The following is a 15,118-nucleotide window of genomic DNA, read 5'->3' as shown; positions in this document are numbered from 1 at the left end:
ATGTATGAGCTCTCATTCACATTCATATGTAGCCAAATTATCATCCCCAGAGGCAAGCTGATGGTTATAGAGGGATACGGTTAGATGTAATTATGTTTTACACCTTCTTCGAATATAGCTAAAACCACTATGTCTTTCAATACCAGTGGTGAAATGCTTACTGTGTGTAATAAAAACACTGAATTAGAATGTTCAAAATATAATAAATTCCACAAATAACCAAGAAAACTACATTTTCAGTTAGATCTGTTTTTCAAGGTATCAGACATTCACTGAGTACTGTGCCAGCCACAGTGCTAAGTGCTCTGCATGCATTCTGTGCTATTTGTGTTTGCACCGTTATCCACATTTTTTTTGTCTTTTTTTTTTTTTTTTTTTTTGCTATTTCTTGGGCTGCTCCTGCGGCATATGGAGGTTCCCAGGCTAGGGATCTAATCAGAGCCATAGCCACCAGCCTATGCCAGAGCCATAGCAACGCGGGATCCGAGCCGTGTCTGCAACCTACACCACAGCTCACGGCAACGCCGGATCGTTAACCCACTGAGCAAGGGCAGGGATTGAACCTGCAACCTCATGGTTCCTAGTCGGATTCGTTAACCACTGCACCACGATGGGAACTCCCTGTTATCCACATTTTATAGATTCAAATGTTGGAACTGGAAATGGAACTCAGGGCTAACTCCAGAGACTGAGTTCTTAACTACCATGTTGTAGTACCTTCCGCATATAAAATAATAATAAAAATAATTGTTATCATTACAGCGTATAATTAAGAATATGTTGTGTGATAGAAATAACTTTGATATACTGTATTTAGCAGCTGTCTGGGAGATCCTTGCCACGTCACCCTGTTTCAAACAAAAATGTATGGTTTAGTGTATATTTCTATGTTCTATTTTTTTTTTTTGAGATTAAGACTTCCTACATGGTTCTTTATACAGCAAACCTGCTGTTAATGAGTGGTATTTACTGAGACCTTCACTAATCCCTAGTATTAACTTAGGGTGAAAGTCACTTCACGAAATGCAATTAAATACAACTAACTAGAAATTCCTCTTCTCACAGCAAGGCATAGAGAATAACAGATGATTACTCACCTAGGTTCCTTCATGATAATAACTTTGCTTCAGTCTCATACCCTGTGTGGCACAAAGCTTAGCTTAGGAAGGTATCTATATGTCTCAGATAAATAATAATTCCGTTAATTCTGAGGGCTTGCTATCTTAAACATGATATCTTGAGTGCCTCCCCTTAAACGTGAGGAATGATATAAAACACGCTGAGGAGTAATTAAGGAAAAATAGTATTAGACCCTTGAGTTACAATTGCCAAGTAATCCAAAACACGAACACCATTCACTGAATGTTAACTGTAAGTCTGGCTGTCACTACAGACCACCTCAGTGATTGTTTCATTCATTTGAATACTTTTAAAGAAACACATTTGATGTGTCACATCTTCGAGAAGCAGGACTCCCGTTCAGTGTAACACAGTGTAAGTTAAGACAATGAAAGGTTTATTCATATTTTCTCACATGCATACTGTTCCCATCTCTTTAAAGCATGAGACCCAATATTTTTCTGGGTGTCAGCGAAGGGTCTGCGCAGTACAAGAAATGGTACTATGAATTGATGGTGGACCACACTGAGCCATTTGTGACTGCCGAAGCCACTCACCTGCGAGTGGGCTGGGCTTCCACAGAAGGATACTCTCCCTACCCTGGAGGGGGTGAAGAGTGGGGTGGAAATGGTGTTGGAGATGACCTCTTCTCCTATGGATTTGATGGCCTTCACCTTTGGTCAGGTAAGTACAGTTCATTTCCTTTCATGGTGTTCTTGGAGGAAATCTTTTGCCCTCACCATACATTTCTAAAAGCTATTGGTTCTGCTCCTATCAGATACATTTATTTCAGAAATATAACACTGAAAAGGTGAGTGAGAGTGTTAAGTAAAAAGCAAAATTGCACAGAGGAAAAAGAAAACTCTTAGAGTTTTAGTATATCTCTTAAAAAACTTTATTGCATAAGAACAATATATTTTAGAAGTGGTGTTCTGATTCATGAATCAATTGCAAAAATATTGCTTTAATTCATGTTTATGAAATGTTGGCTTCCAATATAAAGAAGAACCAAACACAAACCCTAGAAAATAATTGGAATAAATAGACTAAGTTCCACCTCCTGGTAGATATGTAATGTCAGGAATCTGTAATTTGTGAGATGTATTTTGAGAAGTCAGCTCATAATCAAATGATGCTTTGTTTCGGAAGTGTGGAACTGTTTAAAAATAAATGTATAGTTCATTTCCCTAACTACCAATGCTAAGCTTTGATGGTTGAACATATATCAAAACTAAATAATATATACATTTCAAGATAATACTCTTTTATGATTTATTAAAAGGTATATTTTTGATTGGCTTTAAGTTTAGCTTTTGACTATGTAGATATTAGAGTTTATTTGAATTCTGCAGACATGTGCTTGTTTTCATAAAGCTGTCTTTAGATGGAACCCAACACATTTTATAACACATTTACCATATAAAAATACGGAGAGGTTCCTTCCATTACAAAAAGCTGACCTGTGCCTCTTGAGGGCAAATCAAGTGCCGGTCATTTATTAATGCTTTAATTATGAAAAACTTTTTTTTTTGTCTTTTTGCCATTTCTTGGGCTGCTCCCTTGACATATGGAGGTTCCCAGGCTAGGGGTCCAATCGGAGCTGTAGCCACTGGCCTACGCCAGAGCCACAGCGACGCGGAATCCGAGCTGCGTCTGTGACCTACACCACAGCTCATGGCAGCACCGGATCCTTAACCCACTGAGCAAGGGCAGGGATTGAACCCAAAACCTCATGGGTTCCTAGTTGGGTTCAATAACCACTGCGCCACAATGGGAACTCCCTAATTATGAACAACTTTAATTATGAAATTAATGGTTTAAATTACAAAAATAAATTTTAAAATTAAATTTAGTTAAACCTGAGAGGTTATGGTAATGAGTTTATAAATGTGTTTTGTATCTAACAATACTGACTACATTTTTTCTTTATTCAATGCCAGTAGCTCACAGCTAGCCTGGCAGAGAGAAAGTTGTATTTTGGATATTTCATCCAACCTGACTGGTGCTGGTTGGGGCCCTGGCCATAGGATGGTCTGTGTTATACGTATGTGTGCTGTGCTGCTCAGCATAAAGTTGTCAGGTTCCTCTCTTCTGTGCCATCTCTCCTTTGGTCCTTGCCTACACACAACAAGGATTTGGAGGTGCAGGCGTAGAAGCGCTGTAGTGGCGCTGGGATAGAGCCCCTGTGGACTTGCTGCACAGGGAAGAAGGCAGGTGGTCTCCCCAGGCAGGAACCATCAGCTTAGGACAGGAGCACTTCTGGGTCAGAGGGAGTTCCCCTTTGAACCAGCACTACAGTGTGACAGCTCTGACCTGGGCTCTTTTTTTTTTTTTTTTAATTTTATTTTTTCCTGCTATACAGCATGGGGGTCAAGTTATTCTTACATGTATACATTTTTTCCCCCACCTTTTGTTCTGTTGCAATATGAGTATCTAGACATAGTTCTCAGTGCTATGCAGCAGGATCTCCTTGTAAATCTATTCTAAATTGTATCTGATAACCCCAAGCTCCCGATCCCTCCCACTCCCTCCCTCTCCCATCGGGCAGCCGCAAGTCTATTCTCCAAGTCCATGATTTTCTTTTCTGTGGAGATGTTCATTTGTGCTGGATATTAGATTTGACCTGGGCTCTTTTAATGAGCCGTTCCAGTCTGTCACCCCAAACAAGAAACACTCCTGCTGGTTGCATCTGAGGCCTCAATCTTGATCTCAGTCAAGAGTCAGGTAGCAGTGTACAGCAAATCTCATTTACGCCTTCAGAGAGAGCAGGCTGCCCTGGGGTAGGGACTGGCCCTGGCTACAACTGGGTTTCTCCGTATATTCCTATAGCGCAGACCTATTTGGGGACCTCTATTCTCCTGCGTCATGCCCACTAATTTCCTGTCCAAACCCTCCTGTACCATATATTATTTTGATCTCCTAATGGGGGGCAGGTTTTTATCCTCTTATTGATTCTGAGAGAGGATGCCTTACTTGCATGGGGGACAGGTTATATAGAGGCAAGTTGAGGAATGGCCGACATTCCTTCCCTAGTGGGCAGTGAGCAACTCAGGCTGGTCAAGGTCGGGGAAGGGGCATTACAGTGTGACATGCTAGAGGCTTTTGGGTTTAATCTCCTTGAAGGGAACTTGAAGCCTATAACAAAGTCACAATACCCATTTCAGAATTTTCCTACCAACCAAACAAACCAGGGAGCACTAACCAGAAGACCTGCAGACATGAAATAGGGTTGAAGATAGGGTTGATGTCTGTTTCATAATATGTGTTAATTATCATCCCCCAGATATTATCCTCTCTCTCCACCTCCTAGTGTCGCTCCACACGACATAGGTACAAGGTGAATGAATGGAACATGTTCACTTGGTTTTCTATTATGCAGAGATTAGGGGAAAAAAAACCATTACTCTGGTAAAACAACACTGAACTGCATTTAATAATTTTAGCTGTAGAATGCTGCTTCGCCATTCTCATATTGGCATGAGTTTGAAGCTCTTTCTGTCAGCACATAGGAAGAACTCAGAGCTCTGGAAGTGAACTCTCTGTGCTGTGTGTCTTATGACAGTGTATCTGTGATGAGAGCAACAAAAATATTCAGTGAATCTATGCACATATGACAGAAGGGAGGATAGGTTGTGGAATTTCAGGAGCAAATCGTCTTGAAACATTGTATCAAGAGAAAATACTTGACTGGTTTTTTCAAATGGCAAAAAAAGATGCAGTTTTCCATGCCTGTAATTGAAAGCTCCCTTTTCTCCAGCCACTGGAATCTGTTGCTAATTTTAGATTGGTGATCAACAAAGACAAATCTAAATTAAATTAATTGGCTTCTGACTGACTGACCATTAAATCCATTGTAATTCACAAACTCTTCCTGGCTCCACTCTCCTATTCCTTTTCTTTTTTAGTGGAAGACGAATTTAAAGTATCAGATATCTTGAGTTCCCACTATGGCACAGTGGGTTAAGGATCTGGTGTTGCTGCAGCTGAGGATTAGGTTGCAACCACAGCTCAGATTGGATCCCTGGCCTGGAAACTTCTGTATGCCACAAGTGTGCCCCCCCCAAAAAAAAATCATAAATTATCAAATATCTGTGATTTCTAGGATAGAACACTTAACTTTCTGTGATTGGAGAGTGGCTCAGCAGCAAAAGTTTTTATTTCTGTCTTCATTTATTCTTCCCAACTTAAACTTTGCACAGTGTTGCTACGTTCCCCCTCTGTGAATGAGAAGTGGATTTGCAGCATCCACATCCCATGTTTGTAAGGCCCAAATGTGTGAAAAATTTAGGTGCTTTTGGAGAATTTAGGTATAAAAGTAGGGAGTAATGTCATAGAACAGTACAGGAAAGACAGGTAAGAATTCTATTCATGATCTATAAGTCAGACCATTGCTGTCTTCCTTTCTGGCTAAAGCAGAGAACAGGAATGCTGTTCTCTGGATTTGATATGAGTTTATATAAAAGCAACCTGAAAATGCTTCCTGGGGGATTCAGTAATGTGAGTGCCATTGAAACTGTGGCCTTAGGCTGGTCACTAGTGACCTTATCTCTCTTCCCTGTTTGTTGCAGGCATTGCAGAACAGTTTACCATGGTGACTTTCAGATAGTCATTGGTATGAGTGTAATACTTTCCCTCAGATTGAGCGGTATATTATAGTAAATGTCTGTGTCATAACATTTTTATCAGCCACAGATCTTGACGCAAACAAGGATATAGACCTTTATCTGTGAGTTCTGTTGGTTTTGTGTGATTTTTTTTAGCAAACAAACTGACTTTATTATATTCAGGGAATTCTGAAGGAACCATTTGATGATGAATTTATCACTTGCAGATTTGAATATTGGTAACATTAAAAATGTTCACACTTTTAAAGGTAGATGTGCTTTCACATTGGCATTTCAAATATGCTGCTGATAAAAATCTTGGCATGGTAGAAGTTTTTAAAAGGTGTCGTAAAAAATGGAAAGCTGTGTCATCAAATTTATTTTGCCCTCTACTTAAATTGGGAAGTTTTGTGTTTGCGTTTGTGAGCATATGTGTTTGAGAGAGCCTTACCTTCTTGTCTTCCAGTATCCCCATGGGACTGCTCAGCAAAAGAGTTCTGACGTAGTCAAGAATGGACGTAGGTCATAGTGACATAGGCAAGAATGGGTATAGGTTGTAGGTTGGCCAGGGCAGGAAATGGCATTTCTCTCAAACGTCATTTTCATACCTCAGCTTGCATTCTACTGTATCCTGCTTAAGAAGCCAACCAAGATCTTGAATGAAATATGTCATAAAATAACAACAAACCAATTGACCTATATTGTTTCTTAATAGTGCACAAATTTCACATTTTTGCTGTCATTATACTTTTATATCTTTATTTTCTAAAACAAAGCAGATTGAGCCTTTAACAAAGGGACTGAGATAACTGTCTGCTGTGTCTGAGACTGAATTCTCCTTAAGCCATTAATTTAATCATTGTAACAACTCTACAAGTTGACGGTGTTCAGTTTATAAGAAATCAAGGTTTATAGAGGTGAACTAATTTGCTGATGGCCAGTCATACAAGCAGTAGGTTATAAAGGAGCTCTTGGACTTCAGGTCTTTCTCTAGAGATTTTCCCCTGACGTCATTTATTATCAGCTCTAAGATGATATCTACATCAGATACCATCTATCTGCCTGCAGACATTTCTGCATGTCAGGTCCATTTTACAATAAAGGTAGCACCAAGTCTCCTGGAAAAAAGCAACATTTTTTTTTGGACAGAGGATTGAAGATATGGCATGGATATGCATTTAAGATTTATCCTAGTCCAGTTCCATTCGTGGATGGTCACTCCCTCCTCAGATCCTTGACTTGGGCTCTGAAGATGATCCTCTGAGATGGCAACACAGTACCCTCCTTGCTGTGCTTCCCTGCAGGTTGTATTGCTCGTACTGTCAGTTCCCCAAACCAGCATCTGCTACGAACTGATGATGTCATCAGTTGCTGCTTAGATCTAAGCGCCCCAAGCATCTCCTTCAGAATTAACGGGCAGCCTGTTCAAGGAATGTTTGAGAATTTCAACATCGACGGCCTCTTCTTTCCAGTTGTCAGTTTCTCTGCAGGAATCAAGTGAGTGTCCCTGTGTTTTTTGGTCTGTTTGCCTTCTCACATCTCTTAGTTACACAGAAAACCCTGTGTGGCCATCACACCCGCTTCCTTAACCTTCTCCCTCGTTCCTGGGCATCTGTCCACACCATTTTACTTCTTTCTTGAAGGGTGGAGGTAAGAGTCACCCAAGAGGGGAATCTCCAGAGGCTGAATATTCTGGACCACTTAGATACAGGCAGAATATTAACTCTCCATCCAGTGTCCTGAAATATTTCAAGTTCATTTAAGTTCACTTTATGTAATAAGGGTAAATAAACAATGTTATATTAAAATACCAGGGTCAGGATGGCTCCTCTCCATGTCACCCTCCACCTGTCATACTTGTAAATTATCTGCCTGTCATATAGCTAGCAGCTGGCTCAGGATGGTTTCCTCTAACCCTTTGCTTTTTTGCTACTTACTGCAAGGGAATAAGAAATTAAAATGATAATGCAGCATGTGGAGGTATCATTTGTGTCTCCTTTAAGGGATTTCACTGGGACACTACACACTGGAAAGTGACTTTTTTCTTTTTATCAGATTTTATCCAGCCCTGCAATTTTAAGTATACAGATATGTATATTAAGTCTGGTCTTTGTTGATTATTTGGGTACTTTCGAAAGATTAAATGACCAAATATCCCAGGCAGGTATTTCATTCACACAGGAATATGGTGCATGCGCTTTTATTGTCTTTCCAAAGAGTGATAAGTTTTTTTGCTGAGCCACTAGCATAATTCAGTCAGGTTTTATTTTTATGATTAATGGCTCTTAAACTCTTAAGGTACTAACATGATGGTGGTACTTGAGGGGAAAATATGGCTCCTGATAAAGTTAATTTTGTATTAATAATTTATTCTCTCTATTTTGTTGACTAGCAAACTTTTCTGTACACCAGAGATAGAACTGACCTACCTTGCATCCTCTTTAGGGTCCGCTTTCTGCTGGGGGGGAGACACGGAGAATTTAAATTCCTCCCTCCGCCTGGGTATGCTCCTTGTTATGAAGCTGTCCTGCCCAAAGAAAAGTTGAAAGTGGAACACAGCCGAGAGTACAAGCAAGAAAGAACTTATACGCGGGACCTCCTGGGCCCCACCGTTTCCCTCACACAAGCTGCCTTCACACCGATCCCTGTGGATACCAGCCAGGTACCCAGATCAACTGTAATGGCAACATTTGTATTACAGTTAGGTTTGCAGGGGCTTTCAAACTCTTTTGACTGCAACCCACAGGAATGCATTTTACAGTAATACAATGTATAATGTAATTGAAACAAGTTTCATAAAATAATGCTTACCTTTCCCATGTCTTCTTACTCATTTTCCAGTCCATTCTATTTTGTTTTTAAGGGTGATTTCAAGCCACTAAATTGATTTCCTAATGTACTAATGGCCACAATCTCAGGCAATGTATATTAATTTTATAGTGTTGTTTTTGTTTTTTTTTTACATAAAGTGGTGGTAGAGTTTTAAATGTCCTCTCCCATTGAGATACAGTTAGCGTTTTCAAGTGATTTAATCTTGTGGAGGGATTAAGATTATAGGCTCCAGAGTCAAAATGCCAGGGATCAGATGCCCTCTGGGATTTAAGAAATTACTCATCACATCGACTGGGCTTCTAAGAGTATGTTTGACCTAGTTAGTAAGGAACGTGTTGGCATAATACTGGGCATGTAGGCACCCAAGTGACGTTAGCCATTATTCTTGCTTTTTTCTTTCATAGATGTGCAAGTATCCTGACATTGACAGTGAGTTAGATGTTGCTTTTTCTTGATGGTGAAGTAACTTCAGTCAGCCTAGTTAGCTGTTCATGGCTTGTTCATTAGTTTTTGAAGAGCAGAGGCATTGCTTGTATAGTCTGAAGGAAAATTAATACTGGGCCTCAGAAGGTTTAGTTGTTTAATTCTTTGAACCATATTTCTTGTCTTTTACAGTGGCTTTTTATATCATACAGTAGCACGAATGAGTTTTGTTTGTGGCTAAAACACAGTTTGTATCATCTATTGCTGGACCAGGGCTACCAGAGTTGAGTGGGAAACATGATTGGAGGATGGAAATGGACTGGTGTGGACAATGCAATTTTGCAGTGTCACTAACATGTTTAGGATTTCCTGAGACCTGGATAACCTCTACTTTAGGGAGGAAAGGAGGCAGCGACAGCCTGGTCCCATGGAAACTCTGCTCTATCCATGGGCAGTGTGGGCAGCTGCCTGCTCTCTGTGTTGAGGAACGAATTGTAAGGCGACACTGTGCATCCCCAGACATGCACAACCAACTCTTCCCCTTGCAAACCATCTTGCATTCTTTCTGAAGAGGCCATTAAACTTCCCCTCTTTAATGGAAACATGTACAGATTTTTCCCCTCAGGGCTTGTATTTGGAAACCATTAAAAGTAACAATAAGGGATAACATAAATCATTGCCATCAGATACTTATAGACTCAGCGAGCCAACAGATGATCTTTTGGACACTGAATTGCCTTCATTCTGGCCTGTGGATGCTGGCCAGGTTGGTTTAAGAACACCGGGGTAATTTCTCTTTTAAGTAATGCATGCTCTGGTGGTTATCCCATATCCATTAGGACCCCTTTTTTTCTTTTTTGGGCCACCCCATGGCATAAGGAGTTCCCAGGCCCGAAATCAGATCTGAGCCTCAGTTGCCACCTATGCCACAGCTGCAGCAATGCTGGATCCTTAACCGATTGTGCCAGGCCGAGGACTGATCCTGTATCCCAGCACTCCAGAGAGCCACTGGTCTGTGCCACAGTGGGTCCTCCAGGACCTCTTTCTTAAGGATGACTGTCCCCACCAGTACTCTATTTTGTTCCAAGCTTTTGTTCATAAAATCCTGAAATTTACCTAACAAATGTTTAAGTACCTAGTTATACAAATTTAGAATTGATGGCTTGAAACGTAGTTATAAGATTATATTTTAATGGTTGATGAGACGTTTTTATTTAGTTCAAGTCATAGTGAGGGGAGTTAGTACAGCATTGTCTTGCATTTGTTTCTGATTTGCCTTCTTTTTCTTTTTTTTCTTTTTTGTAATTTTAGATCGTGTTGCCTCCCCACCTGGAGAGGATAAGAGAAAAACTGGCAGAGAATATCCATGAACTCTGGGTCATGAATAAAATTGAACTTGGCTGGCAGTATGGTCCGGTACATAATTTTGTAATTTATTTTCAAATTCTGTAAATACATCTTCCTTAAAATGTAACTTCTTTGCATTCATCCTGCTCTGTGGTGACATGAGTCGATAAGATTGATCCCACCCCCCACCCCTCTGCACACACATTAGTTTTTGTGCAATTTTTCTTTACAAGAAAGAAGGATGTTACTGGCAGGTTTATTGAAGGATGGCTTCATTGCCTAGATTGAAAAGTTATCAGTCTTCAGACTGAAAGTTAGATTTTAAAATCAAGGTTAGCATATGGAGACAATAGGCACTGATTTCTAAGGAACTTAGGGAAAAAAAAAAGAACACATTGGCATTGAAAGTGAAAACTGAAAATAGAAAGAAGTCAATTTACTTTCCTTCTCTGATGTTTTCATTCTTTCAGTCTCAACTGTACGTAGCAGTGTAAATCCTCTGGGCAAAATTTCACAGTTGGTCTCATAAGTGGAAGGCAGGCTGAGATGTAATGATTGCATAGATTTCCAAATGATTATTTTTTAGAGAAATTACTTAATAGTTTGTCAATAAAATTTAGATGAAATAAACCCAAAACTACTTCCTGTATAATCCCAGAGTATTATATACTTGTTAAAGCAGGACCATGGCAAAGTCTATAAGTATCCCAGAGATTGTAACACTTTCATATATTTGACTGAATATAGAAATTAGTGTATTCAACCCATGGTGTATTGCCTTGAGCTTTGGATAATGACTTTTTTTTTTTTTTTTTCGGTCTTGTTAGGGCCATACCCACAGTATATGGAGTTCCCAGGCTAGGGGTTGAATTGGAGTTGTAGCTGCCTGCCTATACCACAGCTCACAGCAAAGCCAGATCTTTAACCCACTGAGCAAGGCCAGGGATCAAACACACATCCTCATGGATACCAGTCGGATTCATTACCACTGAGCCATGACAGGAACTCCATGAATAATGACATTTATTATTAGTGTGAGTGACAGTACCATATGATACATTATACTAATTAGTTTGAGCTTTGCCTTTTCGCATACACCCTCACTTGTAGGTATTAGATTAACTTTTCATATAGCATCCTGGGCTGTGTGTTATTATTTCGGTTTTACCAGTGGTGACATAGCTCAGGATTCTCATAAAAGTGTCAGATGCCTTGACAGCTAGTTAGTAGCTGTGCTAGGTCTGGGATTCAGGTTCTCTAGCTTCTAGTCTAGAATTGTGTTTCACTCTTAGACTTGCTGATGCATGGTCAGAAAATGAGATCCTTTGATTAACTCAGTAATTGTTAGACAGTTGTCAAATCAGCCAAGTACTTATGAAGCACATGATTAAATATATAGTTTTGTGCTATATTCATTGACTTTTAAAAATTAAAGAAATGAGTTCCCTGGTGGCTTAGCAGTTGAGGATCGGGCATTGTCACTGATATGGCTCATGTCACTGCTATGGTGTGGGTTTGATCCCTGGCCTGGGAACCTCCACCATGATGCAGGCGAGGCCAAAAAAAAAAAAAAAAAAAACCCAAAAATAAAAAAACATGCACACACACAAACTCACTGCTTGAATCTGAGATAGGACCACAGAAAAAAACTGAGGAAATGAGGAAATGCTAAATAAAATATTCACCATCAAAGTCAGTAAGAGGAGAGATATGTATCTAGTCAATTGCCAGGGCAATTACATGCAAAATTTATTATAAGATTTGAGATGAGGGAAAGCATTGAATTATGGACAAAATTTATCATATGTTTCAAGATGAGACAGGATTATAGGCTAGGATTTTTAAAAATCTCATACAAACAAACCCTCCTTCTAAAAACTCATATAGTGATAGGAACTGTTTAGTGTAGTGGGCTTATGCTTAAGAAAAATGATTTCTGGAGTTCCTTGGTGGCCTAGTGGTTAGGGATTTGGCATTGTCATTGCTGTGGTGTGGGTTTGATCCTTGGCTAGGGAACTTCCGCATGCCTTGGATGTGGCTGAAAAGAACAGAAAAGTAAAGAAACATTTTCTTACAAGCTTCTAAAGGTTGCCTAAATGATTACATTGGACAGTGAACTCTTATTTATGTTTCTCCTTTAAAAAAAGAGAAAAATATATGGTCTTGTTATTATCCATTCTTCCAGTTAAATTCAATTCATTTCAGTACCGTACATCCTATTGCTGCTCTATTCAAAGCACTGTTTTAGACTCCAGATGCGAAAAGAGAACACAGTGCCTCCTAGCCATCCTTTCCACAGTTGCTGCCAGGTATTCTTTACCTGGTCTGAGGCTGATGAAAACATGTGTTTTATGCACCTCCAGGGTGGGGATGAAGCACTTGGTCTGATGCTGTAGATCTGGCTCCTTTCCTGATGCAGGGAACACACTCCAGTACTTATCGATAGGAAGAGATGATGTTTTCTTAGTGCTCCTTCTGGGCAAGCACAGCTCCAGGTATCATATCAGAAGATCAGCAGTTTGGGAGTCTCAGACGAACACATAAAGAGACTTCACATTGTTCTTGAATCTAATAATTGACCTCTGTCCTACTTCCTTTACAAGGGCTTTCCAAAAATTGCTTTCAGATAAGTGACTGTGAACCCTGACCTTATCATCTCTGTAAATCTAGATTTAGGTACATCCCTGTTATTGGGATAATTCCATAAATTCTTTAACATTTTAATTGTAGGATTTAAATGTGTTTTACGCTGGAGCAACTTGAACTGTTGAATAAGTTGGCATTTTTTGTTTGTTTTTATTTTTTGCAGAGAACTTATGGTTTCTTTAAATGTCTTCAGGGTGAATTTCACAGGAGCAACATGCAAGAACTCAGTTTTATGAAATAGCAGGCAGATCTGTTCAGGCATTCATCTGTCCCCTTAACATTTATTACATGTCTGCTATTTGCCTGACCTTATGTTTGATACTGGTACCCAAATTGAACAGACCTTAATTTAGTCAGTTTGCCTTTTTTAGGAGCTTCTGGTTTAGCTGAGTGATAGACGTGCAAAGAGTTATAAACTACTATAACAAATATTAACAGTGAAGGAGAAATATTTATGGCTCTCCTGGTGAAATCAGGGAAGGCTTCTAGGAGGTGATAACTATTTGATCTGAGCTCTGCTGTTACTGTGGAAGAGCAGTGAGCCTGGCTGGAGGCAGGATTAGAGTCAAGGAAAGGACTTGAGTGGCCCCGGTGAAAGGGGTTGAGTTTCCCAACTGTGTGCCAGCAGTGGGCATGGAGAGACAAGACTACAGATGTTATGAAGTTCAAGTATGGAGTATGGGTAAGAGAGGGAAGGAAATCTGGATAGATTTCGGGTTTTAGCCTGGACACCCGAGAGATGGAGGTGTCGGTTACTCTGTGGTGCAGAGAATAGAGGGGGGTGGAAATTTATATAAACACGGAATAGATTATCTCAGGACTTGGGTACATTCATTTGTACTTTTATGTTTAGAATTTAGTACTAGATTTTGTAACTCTAGATTTAATTTCTGAAGTCACACTCTTATATAAGTAAACATGATTTTGTGTAAGTCCTATTCATTTGAAATGCTCCCCTGAAAGAAAAGAATTAACTATCTTGTTTTTAACTTGGCAACTCCTGAAGACTTAAAAAAAAAAATTCTTGTTCAGGTTTGCACACTTTTTGTGTGGCGTTTATAAAACCTGGTAATTATCCCTGTGGAGTACTGTGTTCCCTGACAGCAGACAGCTGTCATTGAGGTGGCATCCACAGCAGCAATGCTTATGTAACTTAGTCTCTAAGAAGATAAAACTAATTACAAATGCAAGGGTACAGAACATCTCTCTCATTAATTCATTCCTGACATCTTGAATTGAGTTTAATCTGATTATTGATACGTGTTTTCAAGGCTTATCACGGGAAAGGCCTATATGATGTTAACCAACTTTGTTAAGGCCACCTGGAAAGCAGTGGGTGACTTAGAAGGGGTGAGACTGATGGCTGAAACCCAGGAGTTTGTAGCCATCACTTGTGATGTCAGTTGGCATCTCTAATCTGTTTGGCTCTAGCACATAAAAATGCCTGCACATCACAGCTCAGTTATTACTTCACTTTCTTGACGAGAATTCAGTTTACAGAACATTTGTTGCATGCCTGCCACGTGCCAGGCATGTTCCAGGGGCTAGGAAAACGTTATAGAAGAATGAAAGAGACCACATCCCTGTTCCTTTGAGCTTATGTTCTAGTGGAGGGAGATGGACAGTCATCCAGGAAATAAAGACCCAGTCTGTTAGAACATGGTAATTGTTACAGAAAAAAAGAAAGAGTTGGGTGAGTAGGCAGCTTGCCATGTGAGGAAGGTGGGCAGGTAAGCCTTATTGAGAAAGTCAGATTGAAGCAAATGCTGGGAGTTGCTGAGAGAGGGGTTCAGGTTAGAACAGGTATGGAAGTTGGGCTGGACTATGCATAATGGAAGACTATGGGGAGCCTAGACCATGCCAGGCTTTACCACTGACCTTGAACATGAACTTTGCCAGGGTGATGGTCTAGGTTGCCTCCTGGCTTCTCCCCTCACTTTCCTCTGTGCAGTTGGACTACCGGGGCTAGTATCTGACCTTGGGTACTATTATATGCTAATTTCCTGTCCTTTTTCAGGTTAGAGATGACAATAAGAGACAGCACCCATGTCTGGTGGAGTTCTCCAAGCTGCCTGAACAGGAACGCAATTATAATTTACAGATGTCACTTGAGACTCTGAAGTGAGTTGCTTAAGTTTCCTATTTTC

General features: G+C 40.0%; 1 protein-coding gene across 2 annotated transcripts in view; it reads left to right on the top strand.

Moving 5' to 3' along the window:
• Positions 1–15,118, top strand: part of RYR2 (ryanodine receptor 2) — a 775,249-nt gene that overhangs the window by 437,612 nt on the left and 322,519 nt on the right. For both annotated transcript variants that reach the window (XM_047762364.1, XM_047762363.1), the window contains 5 exons: positions 1,562–1,803; positions 7,028–7,220; positions 8,169–8,385; positions 10,290–10,394; positions 14,989–15,092. In XM_047762364.1, the coding sequence (XP_047618320.1) occupies positions 1,562–1,803; positions 7,028–7,220; positions 8,169–8,385; positions 10,290–10,394; positions 14,989–15,092 (861 nt within the window). The remainder of the gene's footprint in view (positions 1–1,561; positions 1,804–7,027; positions 7,221–8,168; positions 8,386–10,289; positions 10,395–14,988; positions 15,093–15,118) is intronic.

Source organism: Phacochoerus africanus, chromosome 15 (genome assembly GCF_016906955.1).
Source record: "Phacochoerus africanus isolate WHEZ1 chromosome 15, ROS_Pafr_v1, whole genome shotgun sequence".
NCBI lineage: Eukaryota > Metazoa > Chordata > Mammalia > Artiodactyla > Suidae > Phacochoerus > Phacochoerus africanus.
Note: the sequence above shows the minus strand (reverse complement) of the source record. Positions and strands in the feature narration are given on the sequence as shown.